Raw genomic sequence first — 19,697 nt, forward strand, 5'->3', positions numbered from 1 at the left:
GGAAATTTACCTTGCATGATTTCCACTTATATGGTTGGCAACCTTGAACCAAATTCACATGTGATTCACATTAATTTTTTGATATATTACACAGTGTCTAGATTTCTTGAAGTTCTGAATATTTTTCTAATTGATAAGTCAAAGACCTGTAAGTTTTACAGTTCTGTTCTGGCTTTAAGAATGTGTGTTGAACTACTTCAAAAATTTTGAAAAAAGCAAAATAGCACCACTATATTTTTTCCGGATTTTAAAGAAACTTTGTATAGCCCAAAAATCTAACCTTTGAAGAGCCATGTCTCTTGAAAACTTGTTGAATCACCCTGTAGAATGTTGAAAATTTTTTCACTAAATCACTGACTTTTTTTGGAATTGGGATTTTTTAAATAGCAAAAGGGATTGATGTTTGAAATAAAACGTAGTCTTAAAAGATAGATTTTATTTTTTATAATTGGCATCGCATAAAATAAATACAAAATTTGACAAACTCTATATAAAATTGACGAGTGATTACAAATATTGCAACCACAGTATTGCTGATAGTCCTATTTGTTAAAGTATTCTCAATATATTATTAATTATATTCTTAATAGTAGTAACACAAATTCGCTTATTGGAATAGGAGCACTCCTATTGCAAAAATATAACATTAACCTTAAATCTATCATATAAAAATGTATGGAGGGAATAACTTTGCGTTAAGTGAAAATATACAGATTTTTTTACCATTACAAAAAAGGCATTTCTTGGTAGCAAAAAATAAATCTGCATTTAGCATAGCAAAATAGCTTGAGCACTTTGACGACATTTTTGGTCCATGTTTAGTACACACGTTATATACAAATGACTATTTAAAAAAACATAACAATAAATAATGCAAAAATGACACTAGAACATTACTAATAAATTAATTAGTAATAAATATTTTTGGTTTGGTTTCAAGAATACTAAACATGGTTGGTAAACACGTTGGACATGCGGCGGCAGTCATAAAATCCCTAAAAAATTTCACTTTTTCGCTAAAGATGAGCTCGTCCAACATTGATCTCTCGGCTAACCTAGCCCGTAGCTCGACATGCGTATGTGAAAAAAAGTCCAAAAATATAATAAATAAACTCTTAGTTTAATTAGAAAATAATACAACAACATGAAACTTTTCCCCACATAACACACATCTCGCTACAGCGCTTTTCTTTATAAACTAACAAGTTTCGGGGGCCCGCACGCGTCCGGCGACGTCATATCGGCAGCACTCGTGGGGATGTTCCTCTGCTGGGTGCTGCACGAAGGCACCAAGGGGGCCGAGACGGGCGTCAGCCCTGTGCCCCCCACCATCAGCGAGTCGAAATTGAACTGGATGCCGGTCGAGGGCGTCGTGATCGGAATGCCCGCTATGTCGCTAATGCTGTTGTTTTTGGGGGCTGTCGACATCACGTTCAGCGAATTCGGTCTGCAAGGCTTCGATATGGGAGCGGTCGAACTCAACATCACTCGCTTCGCTGGCGATGGTATACAGAAGGAGTCGTTTGACGTCGGGAGCGACGCCTCGTCCAGCTCCGGCTTGACCCGGTCGCCGTTCACTCGACTTCCGAAGACGAACGGCTTGACGTCAGGGGGGCTCTGCGAGTGCAGGCGGCAATTGCTAGAGGAGGAACGGTGCGATTCCAGGAGGTAGTCCAATTCGTCTTTCATGCGTTGGTACTCCTGGATCTCCTCCTGGAGCGCTTGCTTCTTCTGCTCCAAATCTTCCGTCTCCTGCAACAATTTTTTTGTTAAAATCACATTTTTTACTTTGGCTGTTTGGGGATCTTTACTAGCACTTTCCTATTCAAAAAAAGTGAGTGATTTTTATGTACTATACAGTTATTGAAAGTGAAAATATTTTGAAAATGTTCGAGCAATTTAATTTTCTTCTAAAATAAACATTTCTCAAGTTGATTTAAAATTTTACACTCTTTTAACTTTGAGTAATACGCAGGGAACTAATTATAGCAAATACTCTACTCATTTTTTAGGAAAAAATTCATAACTTCAAATATTAAAAAAAAGCTACCAGTATAATACGTAAATTGAACCATAGAATACGCTACAACAAACCGTTTTGCTCTGAGACTTTTAGTTTTTGAGTTTTGATTTTTTTATTGAAAAATTAAAAATGCCTCTGTAGTCGGAACCGTTGCCCGGACCAGCTCCGGGTTTTCACGAGAAGCTAAATAATTTCAATCCTATTTTGATGTTTTTCTTTTATTTTTGCTCTAAGGCTTATAGTTTCCGAAAAAAACACAAAAAACTATGTAAATTTTAAATCTCGACAAAAAATTAAAAATCAAACAAAAATCGACCCAGTTGACTTTTTTAGTACAATTAATAGGGATCTAAAGACAAAAAATTGCACAAAACTTTGGCAAAGTGACGAGTTTAGTAAAAAAAAATTTTTTTTATTTTTTAAGGTGAGTACGATGTCTACTACATACGTAATTTTTGGAAAAATTTCAATTCGTCAAATATTGTAAAAAAATTGTATAATACGTAAAATGAACCGTAGAATTCACTGAAATAAATGGTATTTTGGTGAAAAACTAAAAATGCCTCTGTAGCCGGAACGGTTGCCCGGAGCGGCTCCGGGTTTCTACGACAGGACAGATAATTTCAAGACCTTTTTGATGTTTTCAAGTGTCGATTACGGCGAAACTAAAAGAGCTAAGGCTGATGTTTGAAAATTTTATTTTTTTTATTTTCTCATTTACGGCAAAACTATTCGAAAAACTGTAACTATTTTGAAGAAAACCGTTGTAAAATGATCCAGGGAATCGATCAACATCAAAAAAATGGCAAAATTCCCAATAATTTTCAAGTTATGAATTTTTTCAAAAAAAAAACGAACTAGTTGACTTATTTGCACTTTTAACAACTCTAGAAATTGCTAGTTTCACGGAGGATTTTGTTGTTTTGGTGCTTACTTTGATTAAAGCGTTTGTGTGGTCGACTCTGCGTTTCCTGCAGCGTGCCGCTGCGGCTTTATTTCGTTCTCTCCGTATGCGTCTTCGTTCTTCTTCTTCCGGACTGATGTTGAGATCTCTTGCGGGTTTCCTCCCTCCCATATTACGCCTCGTTTGCGGTGTATTATTAATAAGACTAGTTTTCTGGGTCAGGGGTGGCGTCGACCTGGTGTTTGAGTCCGAACTAGATTGAGAAAGTGAAGTTTGCCACATGTTTTGTGACTTTGATGAGTAAATATCAGCATCCGACGCTGAAATATACTGATTGTTTCCTACAATTTTCAAAAATTAGTTGCGAATTTGGTGTCAAATTGTTGTCAATTACCTATAGAATGAACTAGAGGTGGGACGAAACCGGCTTCGTTTTCGTGAGATTCCGGCTTCGTCTGCAATTCTATAAAGGTTTGCTCGATACTTCGAAGAGTTGTCGGAGTTAAAGTAGGGGTTGTTCGAGTTGGTACTCCCGAATTGATGCCTTCTAGAGCTATGAACTGGAAGGAAGAGAAAAATCATTGCCAATGTGAAGTTTGGAAAACAACAGCAGCAAACGCACGCTCGCCATTTGTTGACGTTTTATTTAGTCAGGTTTAAAAATAGAAATTTAAACTAGGAAATGACTCTTGTAAGGTGAGTTAAAAAAGTTAGTACGGGGAGGTAACACCACACACATAATACCTGCTGGTAAAATAACTCCTGCGCGAGAAAATTAGCGATTTCTCTTTGGTCTAAATAGGCCATTTCGGGCAGGTACCACACGAAAATCGTTAAAAATGTAATAACAAAATCAAAATTATTGATATTCGAATATCGTTGCTATCGGAATCGTTCGTTCGAAAAATTGACCGCGCTGAGCTTTTGCGTTACCCGAGGCTCAGCCAGTCGAAGAATGAATTTGCCAAGCGGGAATTTTGGTTTGTCGCCCACCTCTGCTTTATTTAGATCGAGGTAGCTTTAAGTTCGCATTAACTACTTTGCATTTATTTATATCACGAGGATTTCATTGTTTTATTACGCGTTATCGGACGACTTCCTCCACTTTTTATCGATCAACGAACCGATTCCTGCAATCGCCTTTTACAGCCCTCGCCAATTTGCACAAGCACCCAGAAAAAGTGCTCATAAATACGCCACTGCTGCCATTCAATGAGATGAAAAACTCGCTTTATTCCAAAAAAGGGGAAGACAAGACAATGCATTTTAAACACTTTTCAGTGGAAAATTGCAAATTATTCCTCAATAAATTTCCTTCAAAACAGACCAACCAATTATCTCTATTATGCACAATTTTTCGAAAGAGAACATTTTCTTCCGAATGTTCCCAAAAAACAAGAATTATCCTTGGTTTTCCAAGTTTTGTGTTCTATTTGGTGTATTTAGCAATAGTTGGAGTGCCGATAGCTTATCAGCTTCGCGAAAAATCCATCAGTTATTTAATTCTGCTTCCAAAAGTGCGTTTTTTAACCGCTTCGGCGCCGCAACTTCCGTTCCAAACACCAAGGCATGCGGTTAATCAACCTAAATTAGCAGCAGCAAAAACTCTCAAGTTGATTTTGTAGTTAATACGTATTCATTTGGGGACAAAGGGCATTGACAATTTCACACTGCAACGGCAGTTTCAAGGTTGTGCACATTTTGGCAGCGTTTCAAAAAAAAAGTACGCACTGGACGTTGATTAATGCCGTTCGTTGGCAAGTTAATTTGAAACGTGTGTGAGGATATCTATACGTTTGTTACTCAATAGTTTTTCCAGAGTGTGGAACCCAAACAATGAGGATCTGTTGACGACCGTATTAATATCCGACTATCCTCTCTCAGGCGATAAAATTCTTGCAAAACTGACACCGTATAAAAATTTAATTTATAACAGGAATGAGGGCTATAAAAATTACAGTTACGCGCCTGTTTTAAAATGACGTCAAATTTACACTTCTATATCGGGACGTGACGCTTACAACTTTCTTATTATGATCAATTTAACAAATTATTTGCTATTGGTGACGTTAAGCATGACACCAGTTGGAGGAGAATTTACATGGTGTAAAGGTCACACCATCACCTTGAAGGATGTGGGCGCCATAACTAAATCGACCAACTTTTTCAGGACAAAATACATTGTTCTCAAGACCATTTATGTAAGTTTACTATTCGAAGGTGGCGGCTTAAATGTTTAAAAATAAACGATGACCAAACTGCGATTGAAGAATTTCCGTTTTTGCTCGTGCGATAATTGGCGCTTTAACGCAACTAATTATAACGCACACATTACGAGATCACCAAAGTCAGGTCTTTGATTGACTCGCACGAATTAATGGCACACTTTGAAGTTATTGCCAGTGCCATCGATGGCACTCGTGTTCTATAAAATCTTCATAAAACGCAGTCAATTATCGTCCAATAATTCAGTGCCGCTAACAGATTTTTAGTTTCTAAGCACTTGGAGATAATTTGGAAGTCTCCTAACTAATGTCCAAAAAAAATTAAATATTAAACTGCCATAATAATCAAATATCTAGTAAGTAACGCAGTGTTGCAAACGTCCAAATACGAAATTGCTCTGAATTGTTATCAACTTATTGAATCCTTTCGTGGAAAAAATCGGGAAATCAAAACTGAAGAGTACTGTTCGATGTGCAACTGTTGAGTAAATCATTGACTTCTTTATTTTTCCAAAGGCTCTTTGTGCTCCAACTTTATTGCCCACATACTTGTCGTGCATTATTCCCTCGTTGTAAAAATAGTCGGTCGGAATGTTGGGTATTTGTATAAGTAAATTTAATTAAGTCTGTCCTTGTCTCTCTATCGGCATTTGTGTTTGAAATACGTTTTCAGTATTACAAATCCATTCATAAACCGCCTGTTGCATTCTTCGAGCGAGTGTGACTAAGAGTTGCTTCTTAGAACAAGTCGGGCAAAAATTTTCTCATAGTAGCCTTGTGACGACCTTCAGAGTAGAGTCGGTGCGAAGAGGACAGGGTGAAGAGGCTGTGCCCCCTTCATGTCCAGACAAAATGAGGGGGCGGAGTCTTTAATAGGGGTCACCTGGAGGGACCCACACCGTTGATGACTCAGACGGCGGTAGTCGGAAATGCTTTACATACCGATGCTAAACGCGCTACTCTTTAACGAGACGCAACACGTGTTCCTGACGTTAAAATCGAACATTTTTTCGAACATTATCCGAAAGTAAATAGGCGTTTACTAAAAACAAATAGCGATATGTTTGCCGAACCAACAACAAATAAAACTTTATCTTAATGGTAATGGTTTGGAAATATCTAAGCGGCTTTGCCACCTATTTATGGATCAATAACAATCGATTGTGAGGTTTCTAATTGGAAATAACACCGACTTTGTTGGAAATAAAACGATTTAAACGCGTGCAAAAGCAAAGTAAATAAATAAATTACATGATCCTTGGAATAACAAATGTGGGAATTGTAATTGCATAAAAAACGCTCCTCTAGTACATGTACGCAAGAATGGAATACGGGGTCATCAACAAAGACAAAATCCTAGCAGGCCTTGACAGGGCGAACAAATGACTACGCATCCTGGCCTACTGGATTTTCCGCTGGACTTTATCGTTGAGGTTTTCCCGGAAAAATCGCGCCCGATGTATGTGCGCAGGAAAATTACTTCCAAACCGGATACTTTCAACATTCCCCTTTTAAAACGGCATTTCCGGAACAAACATTCGATGCGTGACCGAAAAACAAAAAACGGACATTATACCTTTTCTTTTTCCTCCTCCACAAAAAAAAATAATCCAAGTACCAACACAAAGAAACTAACCACACTTAACAAACTGACAGAAAAACAAAGCAAGTGCGTATAAAAGATAGATAATCATGCGCGTCCGCCGACTGTCAGAACACTACCATCAAATAGTTGAAATTGTTTTCCTTGTGTCAGATAGTGATAACTCACATGACTTTGACGTCACGGCCTTCCATAAAACGACAGTCCTCTGTTTGAAATCGAACGTTGCGATTGGTTGACGGTGTCTTGCACCACGTTGTGAATTTAAACGTGCGCAGACTGGCACCAACCTGTTGAAAAACGCTTTTCTCGAGAGTCGAAGTAGGCCCCGTTATCGATTGTCTTTTGGCCAAAGGTTGGCCGATTATCATCACCCAAATATTTAAATAAAAAAACTTTTTATCTTTGTCAAATTGAGGTAGGGCTTTGAACCTGGCACCTACCCACACACGCTCCAACAGAATACACAAAACAATTTACATTGAAAGGCTAATTATCTGGGAGGCGATAAACAGGTTCATATTCAACCAGCGGTCTGCAATAACAAAGCACGTTGCTCGAAAATGGAAACTTATTATTTTTTTCAAAAAAGTTAGAGGTGCGGGGAAAATCTAGTTAGTGGTGACCATGACTGGCAGAAAAATGACAGATGCGGCCTAGTTTTTGACAGATGATGATAGTTAATCAAAGAGTTGCGTTGTGTTTGTCATGGCCATCTGCGGCGCTGTCATGCCAACAGTCATAGTTTTTGAAAATTATTGCGAAAGATTTTTCTAGAATCGTGGCGACCTGAATATTCTTGTCCGAAAAACAGCCAAGGTAATAAGTCTGGTAAATTGGTGAAAGTGTACCCAACAGACGATGATAACGGAATGACGCATTTGTGACGTCACGGATATTCCAACAGGTGAAGAAAGAGGCCACGAGCATTCAGAAGCGGAACTAATGCAGCATTTCTTCTCTTCTCGTAAACTTACTTAATTTTTCGGTCATAATTGCATAAGAAATTAAAAGGGTGAAAGTTGAAACTTGAAGAACCAAAAAGTCAGTGGCGGCTCGTGGGCCAAAATACAAAAAAACAAGCTTTTCAACGTTTCAATAATAAATGTTGCTGTATTTGTCTAAATTTATCCAAAAAAAAAACATAAACCACAAAGGTAATTCATTCAAAATAATTTCTGTAGTTTTTGAGTTAAGGTTGTTAAAAAAAGATAGAAGGAACAGAATATTTTTTCAAGGCCTGACGTATTTTTGGATTACGATTTATTAATGATAGTTATTACGTTGGCTGGGGACAGAGTTCAGCAAGCGCGCCGCCACTGCAAAGTCAACGGCCAAGTCAGAAAAACCCAACTTTCTTTCGTGGAATTTTTACGATTCTGTTTTTCGAAAAATTACCATAAAAAAACGAGTTACACAGCCATAACTGTAATCGTAATAAATAATAATTACTGCTCTACAGAACGGCTATTTGATGGTTTTACTTCGAAAACAAGTTCGGCTGTTAAAATAATACACCGCGCGAACTTTATCGATTGTTAGTAAATATTTAAAAAATAAAAATTAGGTAATGTTGGGCACGCCCTCTAGCCATTTTATCTAAAAGTGCATAAAGATTACGGATATCGATAATAATTCGTTACTTTAGACCCCACGAGATGGCAGAAAAAATAAAATTTACAATTTTGAATCATTGCCACCTGCTTGCAATTAGTGAAAAATTTTAATTGACCCCGACCTGACCAAAACAAAGAAAAAGATAAGTACGTGCAGTTTTGCACAATGAAGGAATTCCTTCAGATAAGCGAGGAACGTGTTTCTACAACGGAGATATTCGTGCCATTTCCACTAAAAAGAGACAAAGGAAAATTAATTATCATCACCCAATTCCATATTTACATAACTCTAGATAAGGAAATAATCGTCCAGTGATAAAATTGCCGGTATCGAATTGCAGGACGTGTTGGATTTTTATTTTTGCTCAGCACGAAAGTTATAATTGTTAGCAATTAAGAACAATGCAATCTAGAATTCACTGGTTATATTTACATGGTGATTAAGCTCTATTTACGTCGCCCACGTAGATACAATTAAAATTTCTTATCTGGGTACAGGAGGAACTTTCAAAGCTCAATTATTTAAACACTGCTTGTGCAATTTTTGAGCGGTTTTCGGCTTTGGAGATTAAGTCATTTTCCGGATAACAGTGACCTTTCATTCATCGTTTCGTTAATTAAGCACTTGACATCAATCATACTACGATAATTGTGCAGCAGTTGGCCCAACGATAACGCGCTCCAAAACGGAACTTTATCTTATAAAAATTTAAATCAAATGCTATTAAACGCAAGTTCAAGAACTTAGAAAAAAAAATGTTTTGGCAATAATTTAAAGATTTTAACCCGGCAACGTTAAATCAAGTTGCGACAAAAGACAGTAAAGAGTTTTTTTTATCAAAATTTTCTCATATTAGATATCATTTTTCAGAACATCAAAAATATCAAATCAATCTAATTCGACTACTAACTTTTACATTTTATAATTGTCATTTTCTATGTTTCGTTCTAAAGTAAGTGCAGTTTGATTTTATTTATTTTTTCCACTGTTTCAATTTTCAAAAAGGAAATAATATAATCTAAAAGTTTTCTGCGTTGTGCCGAATTTTCTGAAGTAAAATAGTCATGTGACTACAGAAAAAATTTCATAAAAAAATTAGTAAAAACTACAAGTATGAGGGCAAAAAGTTTGACATTACAGGCCTTCAAAAAAGATTTTTTTTCAGATAGAAACTTAAAAAAAGATGACAATGTTAGCTCATGATTTAAAAATTTAATTAACACTATAATATTAAGATATGACGTTTTGCATAAAACATTATTTTATTTCGGATTTTTTAGTTATGATACCAGTTTTTTCACCTATTTTAGAGAAACATTAATAAAAATCGACTGACGGCTAACATTTTTCTTCTTAATTTCTGCTAGAACCAACAAAATAGTTTAAAAAAATGTTGTCATGATTTTAAAATTTCGTCTTCGAAAAGTATTTCAAAATTAAAAAACACTCAAAATCAATCAAACAAATAAATATTTTTATGCTACATCATGTCCCATCTGGAATTTTATTTTGCTATTATTTTTCCAAAAAATACGATATGGTTAAAATTCATTTTTCCGCCAATTTTTTGAATTTTCAAAACCTAAGGGAAATCGTAGTTTTGTGCTTTGAAAATTTTATTGACTGCAAATTAAAACAAAAAAAATCCTAAATATTTCACTCAAATTTCGACAATTGAGGAACTCCACATTATTATCGCTCTGCACACAAAAATCTCAATAAAAATGATAAAAATCAACAAGTGATATGAGATACAGGTCTAGAAAAAGTGTAGTATGTACTTGAACTTAGTTGTCAATAGCATGACACATCGCAAAATCAGTTATGCAAATAAGCCACCGAAAATAACCGTCGCCTGAAATGTCAGATTTGCCAATCTTGTTGCATTTCCATTAAATTGATTGAGTAAAACGTCCCGAAAATCAAAAACTAATTGACAATTTAGCGCCTCGATTTGAAAAAATAAAACGATGACTCATCCAATTTTAAACAATGAATTGCGTAAGTCTGACATTAAGATTTGCGAGGAAAGAGATAAAATTAATCCACACATTGTAACGAAAGTTTACATTTATTTTAATTTATAAATAGCTGTTAACCTTTCACGTTAAAAACCCCAAGCGCGACTTATTTACACTTAAACTCCACTCACCATTTTCGAATTTCCCAAATTCGCGTACCCATAAAACAAATCACTCTCGTCTGCCTGCGAATCGTCCAAACCAAAGTTCAAATAGGGCACTAACTGCGACATATGGCTGCTGTTGGTGACCGATTTTATTTTGAAAATTTCTCAAAAAGTCAAAATATTGACCACACTTTTAATCTCTTCACCACAAGACGTCAGTAGAACAACTGGTATCGCGCGATTGCAAATACAGCTTTTAATACACAAGGCCGAATGAACTTTCCGTCTCTTTCCCCCTTGCACCTTGCGCATGTACGGCTATCCTTGTCGTTTACGCGTGATTGGTATGTCACTTGTGACGTAAAGCGCACCAAGTGGGGGGAGATTGTAGAAATTGTTCCCGGAACAAATTCTTATAACTAAGTAGTTATTGAATCGATTGTGAGAGGACCGAGGTTTTAGAGAAATTCTCGGAAACTCCGGCCAACTCGGAAGGAAACGATCGCCGGAAATCCCGGATTTCGGCGAAGTGTTGGCGCGAGAGCGTGCCAAAAAAATGGACGAGTCGAGAAAAATACGGCTGTTTACGCAATTGTTGCGAGAATTTATGCAAGACACCCTCAAACTTAAACCCAACTGGGAAATTTGCTATAATATTTACGATAAGGTTTTCAAGTTGTGTTTTATCGAGTCACAAGCAGTTATGATCGAATGACTCACGAGAACAGTACATATTATGAATGACAACAAATTACATAATAATTAACGACATAACATTAGAAACAGATTACCGAAGCCAAATTAAATGAAAATTATACGAGGAAAATAGCCTTTTTACGAGATTATTTTATGCTCTGGTTACACCTCCAGCTCGTAGCGAAATAATAAACAATAATTAATAATAAATGCTTCAGTTAGAACCATTCGTTTATTAATCTAATAACGAAGAACTTGAGAAATAAACAATAGTTGAGTGTAAATCGGACGCTTTATTTCACGAGTGGAAACGAGTGGTTTATCATCCACGGGGTGGAATAAATGATCCGATTTACGCGAAAACGAGTTGAATACAACATTTTATTTTTAGAATTAGACTCAACAAGGCTTAAAAATCCTTTAAATCTGTTAAAAATAATCTGACGTTTCATATTGAGAAATGTCAAACAGCTGTCAAAACTTACATTTTGGCAGTGCCGAAGAATAAAGACAATTATTAGCTGTTTCAAAACTATAAAAACGCCAACCTCGCATTTTCACTATAAATTAGCTGTTATAAATAGCTAAATAATAGCTAATGTAATAATGAGAAATCTAACATTGATAACTATTTTACATTTTTATCAACTTTAATTAAAAAATTATTTGGTAAACTGCAACGTTGGCGTTTTTATAGTTTTGAAACAGCTAATATATTCTTATCTTCATAATAAAGAAAGTTTCAACAACTTTAGTCAATAGATATTATTTTTTGTACATAATGAACTGTTTTTGATAGAATACTATTAATATACATGTGCACAAGTTATTAAACGTTCTAATTGCAAGTTACATTCGTTGCAGCTTTTTTTGCATTTAAATCTCCATATTAGAATAACTTACCGACGTTAAAATTGATTTTTTAACTCTAAAGAACTGTTCGTTCTATTCATTCACTTGCTGATGCCAAGACATTAACCGAAAAAGTTAGCTGGGAGTAGGTATAAATACAGGGGATGCCCCAAAAATGTTAAACCAATTGAGCTTTTAGGAGTATATTTTTTGCAAAATCTTATAGAACCACATAAATTACTCTGATTTATAAAAACACAAAGAAATAAAGAAAGAATAAAAGGAAATAACAAACTTTTTTGTACATTATTTTAGGTACAATGATAAAAAATTGTCAAGCGTTTATTTAAGAGTATAGTCATAGTCATTTCATTCAGTAATTTTTTCATTGTTTATGATCACTCATTTGTATTATTTTCTTAATTAAGTTAGTTTTTTACGAAATCAAGTTTTAAACTTAATTGGCACAGTCGGCAGGTCATGTTTTTGTTATTTTCTTGGTCTTTTTTTGCCAAACAAACAAATATTTTTTAAAAATACGTTTTTATAAATTTACAGGGAGGTTTCCTTATAAAATTATTAGAATTTTTTGTACGGAATTGACACTATACATCGAACAGCTAAAATTTCCAAATAAGGAGAATCAATATTTGTGCATAACATCCGATTTTGTATGAGTTCGATAAATAAATAAAAAATGATAACATCATTTGTACACAAATCAATTTTTCGAAAAGATAAATACTTTGCGGTACTTGATACTTGCGATTTTCCACCTTGTAATGTGTGGAATTGGTTCCAAGTACAAGAAAACCAATACCTGAGCAATGTTGAAACTGGAGAAGAGTCGTAGCGTTGTTTATCTGTTAAAAATACAGTTACGGCGCGTTTGTTGAAATAAACACTTGAAATATTCGTGAACACCAATCTTTTGTTTCAGCTTAGAGGCAACGAATGTATTTTTGATAAGCCTTAATGGTAGTTTTATCTGTTGCACGCTAGTTAACCCAATGGTCGTAATTACACCGAATGGTGGGCTCTATTAAAACCCATCAAAATCTTAAGATGTGACTTGATTACTTCAGCGTTAATATACATGTATCGTTTCTTTTAAGTAACGCTGAAGTTCAAATACCGCATTGACCAATGACCCCTTTGGCGACCCGTAAAACGGCAGCTGAAAAGAAGAGCAAAGCAGCCCATGTCAAGTCGTTGACGGGTGTGGTCGTTGCAAGGTGTGGGCGATAAATAATTTTTCTACCGGTTTCAAATTATGACAGGACTACAATGTGTGGTTGCCAACCGATTATTAGGTGGCGGTAATTCGTGGATGCTACTGGACGTCAATTCGTTTTATCAAAAAACCGCAAAATTTACGACGCCAGTGGTCGTGACGGGATGTTACAAGTTTTGATGTTACTTTTTCTGTTATGTAAGGGATCAGTTTGCCAAAAGTTTTTCATTGGATTTTCCTACATAATTCGGTGACAGGCAATTTTCGAATCAGCTGTTGGATTTATTTCAGAACGTTTTGTTGTCTTGGACTCAATTCAGAATCGACGATTCAGTGAAAACTATAAATGAAATTTATTTTTTCTTATCTCTGTCGACTGTCACTGTGTACACATTCATAAAAAGTTGCAATTTTACAAACTAGAGCACGTGGAAATAGGTCAATATTTGATCTACGATATGTGTAAATAGAATAAAAAAAAATGTTCAAGTAGTTTAGCGTGAGAGATAATCTGGGAAAATGATTTTTCGCTAAATTGTGTTTTGTAATTATTTTTGGAAATCGGGTAAATATGATTTCCGATAATTTTTATTATTAAACTTAAGTTCAAGTGTGTCTCTTCAAATATTTGCTTTCCCGATTTAATTTATAGTAAGTTTTAATTTTTGGTTTTTCCAAAGATAAGGAAACTGATCGAGTTTTCATTCATCAATATCAAAGAAAGAAAGATGAAGTATCTAATAAAAAATAATTAAAAAATTAATCTTGTAAAATATCAAAAAATTGCAAAGGTATAATTAAATTAACATCTACTTTTAATTAATTGATTTAGTTTATTCCCACTCAAAATTTACAGTTTTTTTTCCTGTAAAAGTTTTGACAACGGTTTGGCTTAGGATTAACTTTTTTTTCTAATCTTTTGTTAACATTTTTTTCCAAACTAAGGAAACTGATGGAGTTTTCATTCATCAATATCAAAGAAAGAAAGATAAAGTATTTAATAAAAAAGAATTAATTAATTTAGTTTATTCCCACTCAAAATTTACGGTTTTTTTTCCTGTAAAAGGAAGTTTTGACAACGGTTTGGCTTAGGATTAACTTTTTTTTCTAATCGTTTTTTTGACATTTTTTTCTAGTGATTCAAAAGTGACTCTCGTATGGTGATAAAAGACCTTTAGTTAAACACAAAAATTAAGTCAGACTTTTTTGAAGCAATTTAACTTTTATATATTTTTTAATTTGTTTTCCTTAGCACCGCTACCGGTTTTCACGTTTTTGTCAGGAAAAACTTTAAAAATCTAACTTTGAAGAGTAATAGCTCGTGAAAAATGGCTCAAACAATTTTGTGTCATAAGAACTTTTAATTCAGTTTGATGTCCTTTATCAGCACTCCAGAGATTGTTCGGCACTTTTAAATCACCCGGTAGAAGGCTGACTTCGTCCATTTATTTGAAATCAAAGCTTTGATTATTTTAGAATATTATTCTAAACAACTTCACTTGATAACATTTTCAAGCCTTTTTTTAAATTGGTCTACTTTCTAAACATTTTAGTTGAAATTTTTTTTTTCATTTTGTAATAAAAATCGACTTAATTCCTTTTTGTTTTCGAGTTTGTATTATACAATGTGTTTTTAAATGATTCTCATCTAGTCGTCTGTGAATTGTGCCGCTCTACTCAATTGAATGATCTGTCAATAAATGTCAAATCTGTCAGTTTTGAAATTCAATTAAAAAAAATCGTTAAAATGCAACTAAATTGTTACACTGTGCAAGAAAAAAACTTTTATTATGGAAGCTATTTCCAAATAAATGGAGAATGATATTCGATGTCTAAATCCCTATGAAGCGGCATTTTCTGATTTTTCATGAGCAATTCACAGACGACTAGATGAGAATCATTCAAAAACACATTGTATTTTACTTTTTTTATGTGACACAGCGATTTTTTAGTCAAAGATTATGCTCTAAAAATGACATCTAATTCGATAATATTGTGTTTAATAATGTCAGTGTTTTTTTTTAAACTTAAATTTAAAAAGATTTTCTGAACCTGACCAAAAAAATCGTCGTAGTAGGGTAAAGCAGAGACACCTTGTGGTCTGTATTAAATTATAAGTATTTGTATGGCTTCTGAAATACTAATATCTCCTCAGAAAAAGCTCGCAAAAATACTGCAAAGACAAATTTATGCATTTCACTATAACCAAGTTACGTTTTCCATTTCTCAAAAATTGAATATCATGCAGCATAATAAGATCACTTTTGTGCATTGTGAAGTGACAAAAGCGTCTGAAAGATGAGATGAGATTAAATTAATAAATCTAATCAAAAACATCAAGCACCACCTGCTTCATAAAAAGATAATGGAACATGTGACATCTTGAATTACTACGAAAGATCAATTTGAGATTAATTGTGAAAAAAAACAACATGAAAACCTCATTTTAATCCAAACAAAAATTTCGCAATATATTTAAATGAGTCCTAGGTGTGTGTGTCGAATTGAAAAACAATTTTTCATAAACACATCGCTGTGCAGTTCCAAAACAAGCCATTGTTTGCAAAGTAGTACGCCAAAAGCGTTTTGTGTACTTAGAAATTCATTCAGAGAATGTATTATCGATTAGTCGAGCCAAGGTCAGGGGAGAACTAGTTTTAGGGTTGCAACACACACAGAGAGAGTGAGGGTGAAATACATTTCCAATCAGGCGTAATTCAATCGATAGAAAGAAAAACCGCCACGATTCCAATGTAAATTATTATCGGAGAGGGTGAACTGCGCATACTTAATGGAACCCTGCCGCCGGTACAAATTACACCTTGGAGACAGGTCGGCGATGCAAAATGTGCGTGATGGTGAAAACAGGCGCCAGGAGCCGGAGCCAGGCGTCCCACCGCGGTTCCGCTGACTGACCACCCCATGTCTTGTAGACTCCCCTTTTATTAGATCAATAAAAGGACAGGGGTGCATATTTTGTCGGAAAAATGGCACATGCAACTGTACCGACAGAGGTGTCAAGTACTGTTCGTTGTTTCAAATGCTCTCGAATTGGTGTCATTACGGTAATAATACCACCACTTTCTTCTCGACGGTCTTGGAATAAATATAGAAAGGAATAAATGTTTCGGGACGTTTCCTAATCTTTGTTACGGTCCACTGTTTTCGACTATAAACAGATATGTCAACAATAGACTCCCCTAAAAGATCAGCACGTCTAGACACGCCAATAAAACGGCTAAAAAATGCCGATTATTGCGAAAGTTAATACATTGCTAAAGCTTGTCTGTCAATTTATAATAATAGTAGCACAAAGCCGTGTGAGTTCACTAAGCATTAAGTTTCTTTGTAATTATTAATACGCGTAATATGCCATAAACGTGTGCATTCAAGCGTCTATTTTTAGTTCAATTTGGAGAATGTGCAAAGTACTAGATACATTACATTTATTATTATTGAGTCGAATATTAATAATTTATCACCGTCTGTCTCCAACCACTCAATTTCTCAATTAAATTTTAGAGTAGAAAAAGTTTCCTTGTTATCACGAAAGATTATTACAAACTTCCTTTGTATGTAAATACAATATGTAATAAGTTGACACTATTTGTAAACATTTCTTTGATTTTGTTCTATACTTGATGCTGAGGTCAAAGCTGTGATCGTCATCTCTATTATTGTAATCATTATTATCAAATTGTTTTGTGCAAATCTAAATTATGAATGTTTACAAGAAAATAATTAAAGTAGGTAATCTCCAGAAGTTCAACAAAATATGTGATTAATATATGACATGACAGACAATAAAATTTGGAATATTATTTGTTTGTAGTCTAGCCGTTTTATATTTGTTGCTTCTTGCCCCCTTAATCCACATAAACATCGAAACATCAAAGTTTGTTTGGAATTTTTTACACAGATTCTGTTTCTTTGCTAATAAAAAAATGCAATGACTTTATAGAAAAAAAATACAAGAACACAATCAAATTTGTGTTTCAAAATTTGATCATTCTATTGTATAGCTGAGTTAGTCAAATAATATGTAAGGGAGAAATTCTCTAGAATAGCAAGTTTTCATGTAAAATCCCGTAGATAATTTTAGTAGTCTAGAATCTAATAATTTTTCAGTTTTTTCAATACAAAAGCAATTATATTTCTGTACATTTTTAACAACTGAGGCAATTACCCACCTACATACCTAGTATTTTCCGACTCTTTTCAAATATTTGTATTTCCAACTTTTCAATTACACTAGTTTACAAATAATAAATAAATATAAAATAATAACTTCTTTTATAGTACACCTTTGATCCCCTTTTATTTTTTTATAAGGGAAACTGACCCAAAAAAGTACAAAAAACAATGTAAAAATTTGACCTGACCTGACCTGACCTGATATTAAAAAAAGTACAAAAAATACCGCAAAAGCATTCATTTAAAATTTTTTATTTGGCTATTTAACAATAAAATATCGGTATTTCTTAAATCTGACGTGTTGCATTTTTTTTTAATTTTTCTTAACTTAGTGCCTCATAAATTATAATCTATAAGAAATGATGACTTTCAATTAAGGTATATAATAAATCGTGTAAACTAGCGTTATTTAAGTGATGCGAGAACACTTTTTTATTTCTATTGTTTTCTTTATATTCTTTAAGGTAAAATTTTAGCCCATTTTACCCCACTTTCCCCTACAGCCCAATTTTTTTATAGGATTATAAAAAAAGTTGTTTTATAGCCATTATAATGTATAAACATTTAAAATAAAATTTATCATTTGAAATATCTAGTTTTAATTCTAAAAAATGAAGAAGGTTAGAGCTTAAGAAATAAGAAAACTTTCTGGACTTTTTTTCTTGGGTAACTCAATCCCAAAACGTTCGAAATCCAGAATATTTGGAAAAATTAATTGCTGGATCCGCCCCTGGGGTCTGGGGGGTTGCGATTCAGAAAAAAATCTCAAAAAATTTACATCGTCAAGCGATTGTAAAATGAAATATAAGAAAAATAGATTAAAAAAATTGAATACTAGATATTTATTTTACTTTTTTTAGCTAAAATCTTATCTTATTATAGAAACTTCAGATTTTATAACTTATTTTCCAATTATCCACTGATTTTTGTCGGATATTTAGTAACAAATTTGAAATCTAAAGTTGACAATACTGATCATAAAATGTCAAAATTTTATACTCAATTGTCATTCACATTCATTAACTCAGTGTTACCAATATTTTTTTGACAATCTATTGTTCTTACTGTCCTTTTTTTAGCATATTGTAAAGTCCTGAAAACTATTTCAGTAATTCGTTCTAAACAAACATTATTATTAAAATGTCAGTTACAAAAAACACGAAAAAATCACAGAACAGATTCAATAAGTAAATATTTTTGCTTTCAATTTTAAAACATGCAAAAAAGTATCAATATTTTTGACAGAAATTGGCCGTTTTTACAAGAGCTTATTATTGCAGTTTCATTTCCATCATAAAATCAATTACAGAAATTGTCATTTTGCCACAATTAACATAAGAATATTAATTAGGAAGTTATTAAAAACGTATTATTTAAAGCCCATTTCAGTGTTAATGAGACAGGCCATAAAACCAATGTTTTTCCACGTTTCCCAACTAAAAAATGTTTTGCAAACACAAATAATCAAATGGCATTAGTCCAAAACAATCGACTTTTGAGGTTAGATCCGTGTTAAGCACATTTCCCAAAGTGGGCGTAGAGTCTCAAAGCGAACAAAGCCAGAAGAGAAAGTTAATTTATTGTTTACACTCGGTCTCCTTTACAACAAAATCCAATTCATGTGCAGTCTAATTGGACTTTAACGACAGTCGGTGAAGGTCGAGCCCAGATGGTCGAATCAACACCCATAAAAGGAAGCCCAACTTACCGTGGTCGTGGGCGTCAAAAGGACTCCGTTGCCCATCGAAGTCATGAAGTCCGCCGTCGACATCTGCGAGTTCTGGCTGTCGTTGGAGAAGTCCGAGTTGTTGGACATCCCATCGCTCAGCTCCAGCTTCATTTCGTTATCAATGGTCCTGATAGCGAGAGTTGTACAACCTTGAGCGAACAGCTGTTGTTCCAGCGGTGGTTCGCCCCGATGACTGCGCCCCAGCACACCAACGGACACTTGTTACGCCGACAGCCCCCCGAATCCGCGCAAAATCATAAGAAAACACGACCGGATGACTCACGAAGGGAAACCCTTTCCCAGAACCACTGGCTATGATGTCAGAACTAAAAATATCCGAATGACTAAAGAACTTTGCGCCAATGGCGAACCCACAACTAGCGAAATCACACGAACGGGGGCGGAGCCGCACGAAGCTGCCACGTTCTAGCCAGGAGGATAATGTTTTCGCAGAACGATGACTCATCTCGCTTTTGATTTGCTGCATGTTAT

The 19,697-nt window shown here is 34.5% G+C and overlaps 1 protein-coding gene across 4 annotated transcripts; it reads right to left on the bottom strand.

The window, feature by feature from the left end:
• Window positions 1–421: 421 nt before the first annotated feature.
• Window positions 422–19,529, bottom strand: kay (kayak). 4 transcript variants are annotated; one of them, NM_001170822.1, is made up of 4 exons: window positions 19,185–19,529; window positions 3,322–3,487; window positions 2,958–3,268; window positions 422–1,752 (listed from the first exon to the last, which is right to left on the bottom strand). In NM_001170822.1, exons 1-4 carry the CDS (start codon window positions 19,314–19,316, stop codon window positions 1,192–1,194), a joined length of 1,170 nt encoding a protein of 389 aa, NP_001164293.1. In that variant the 5' UTR covers window positions 19,317–19,529; the 3' UTR covers window positions 422–1,191. The 4 variants fall into 4 exon arrangements, with proteins under 4 accessions (NP_001164293.1, NP_001164294.1, NP_001164295.1 ...); NM_001170823.1 differs by lacking the exon at window positions 19,185–19,529 and adding an exon at window positions 10,525–10,709; NM_001170824.1 differs by lacking the exon at window positions 19,185–19,529 and adding an exon at window positions 6,729–6,851.
• Between the last annotated feature and the right edge of the window lie 168 nt (window positions 19,530–19,697).

The sequence above is a fragment of the Tribolium castaneum genome, chromosome 3, assembly GCF_031307605.1.
Source record: "Tribolium castaneum strain GA2 chromosome 3, icTriCast1.1, whole genome shotgun sequence".
NCBI lineage: Eukaryota > Metazoa > Arthropoda > Insecta > Coleoptera > Tenebrionidae > Tribolium > Tribolium castaneum.

Bases quoted from the DNA above. Each gene is read 5' to 3' on its own strand.
- kay (NM_001170822.1), bottom strand. From the start codon at position 19,316: ATGAAGCTGGAGCTGAGCGATGGGATGTCCAACAACTCGGACTTCTCC. The intron at 3,269-3,321 runs GTAATTGACAAC...TGAAAATTGTAG, and splicing joins ACCTCTAGTTCATTCTATAG to GAAACAATCAGTATATTTCA. The intron at 1,753-2,957 runs GTAAGCACCAAA...AAATTGTTGCAG, and splicing joins ACACAAACGCTTTAATCAAA to GAGACGGAAGATTTGGAGCA.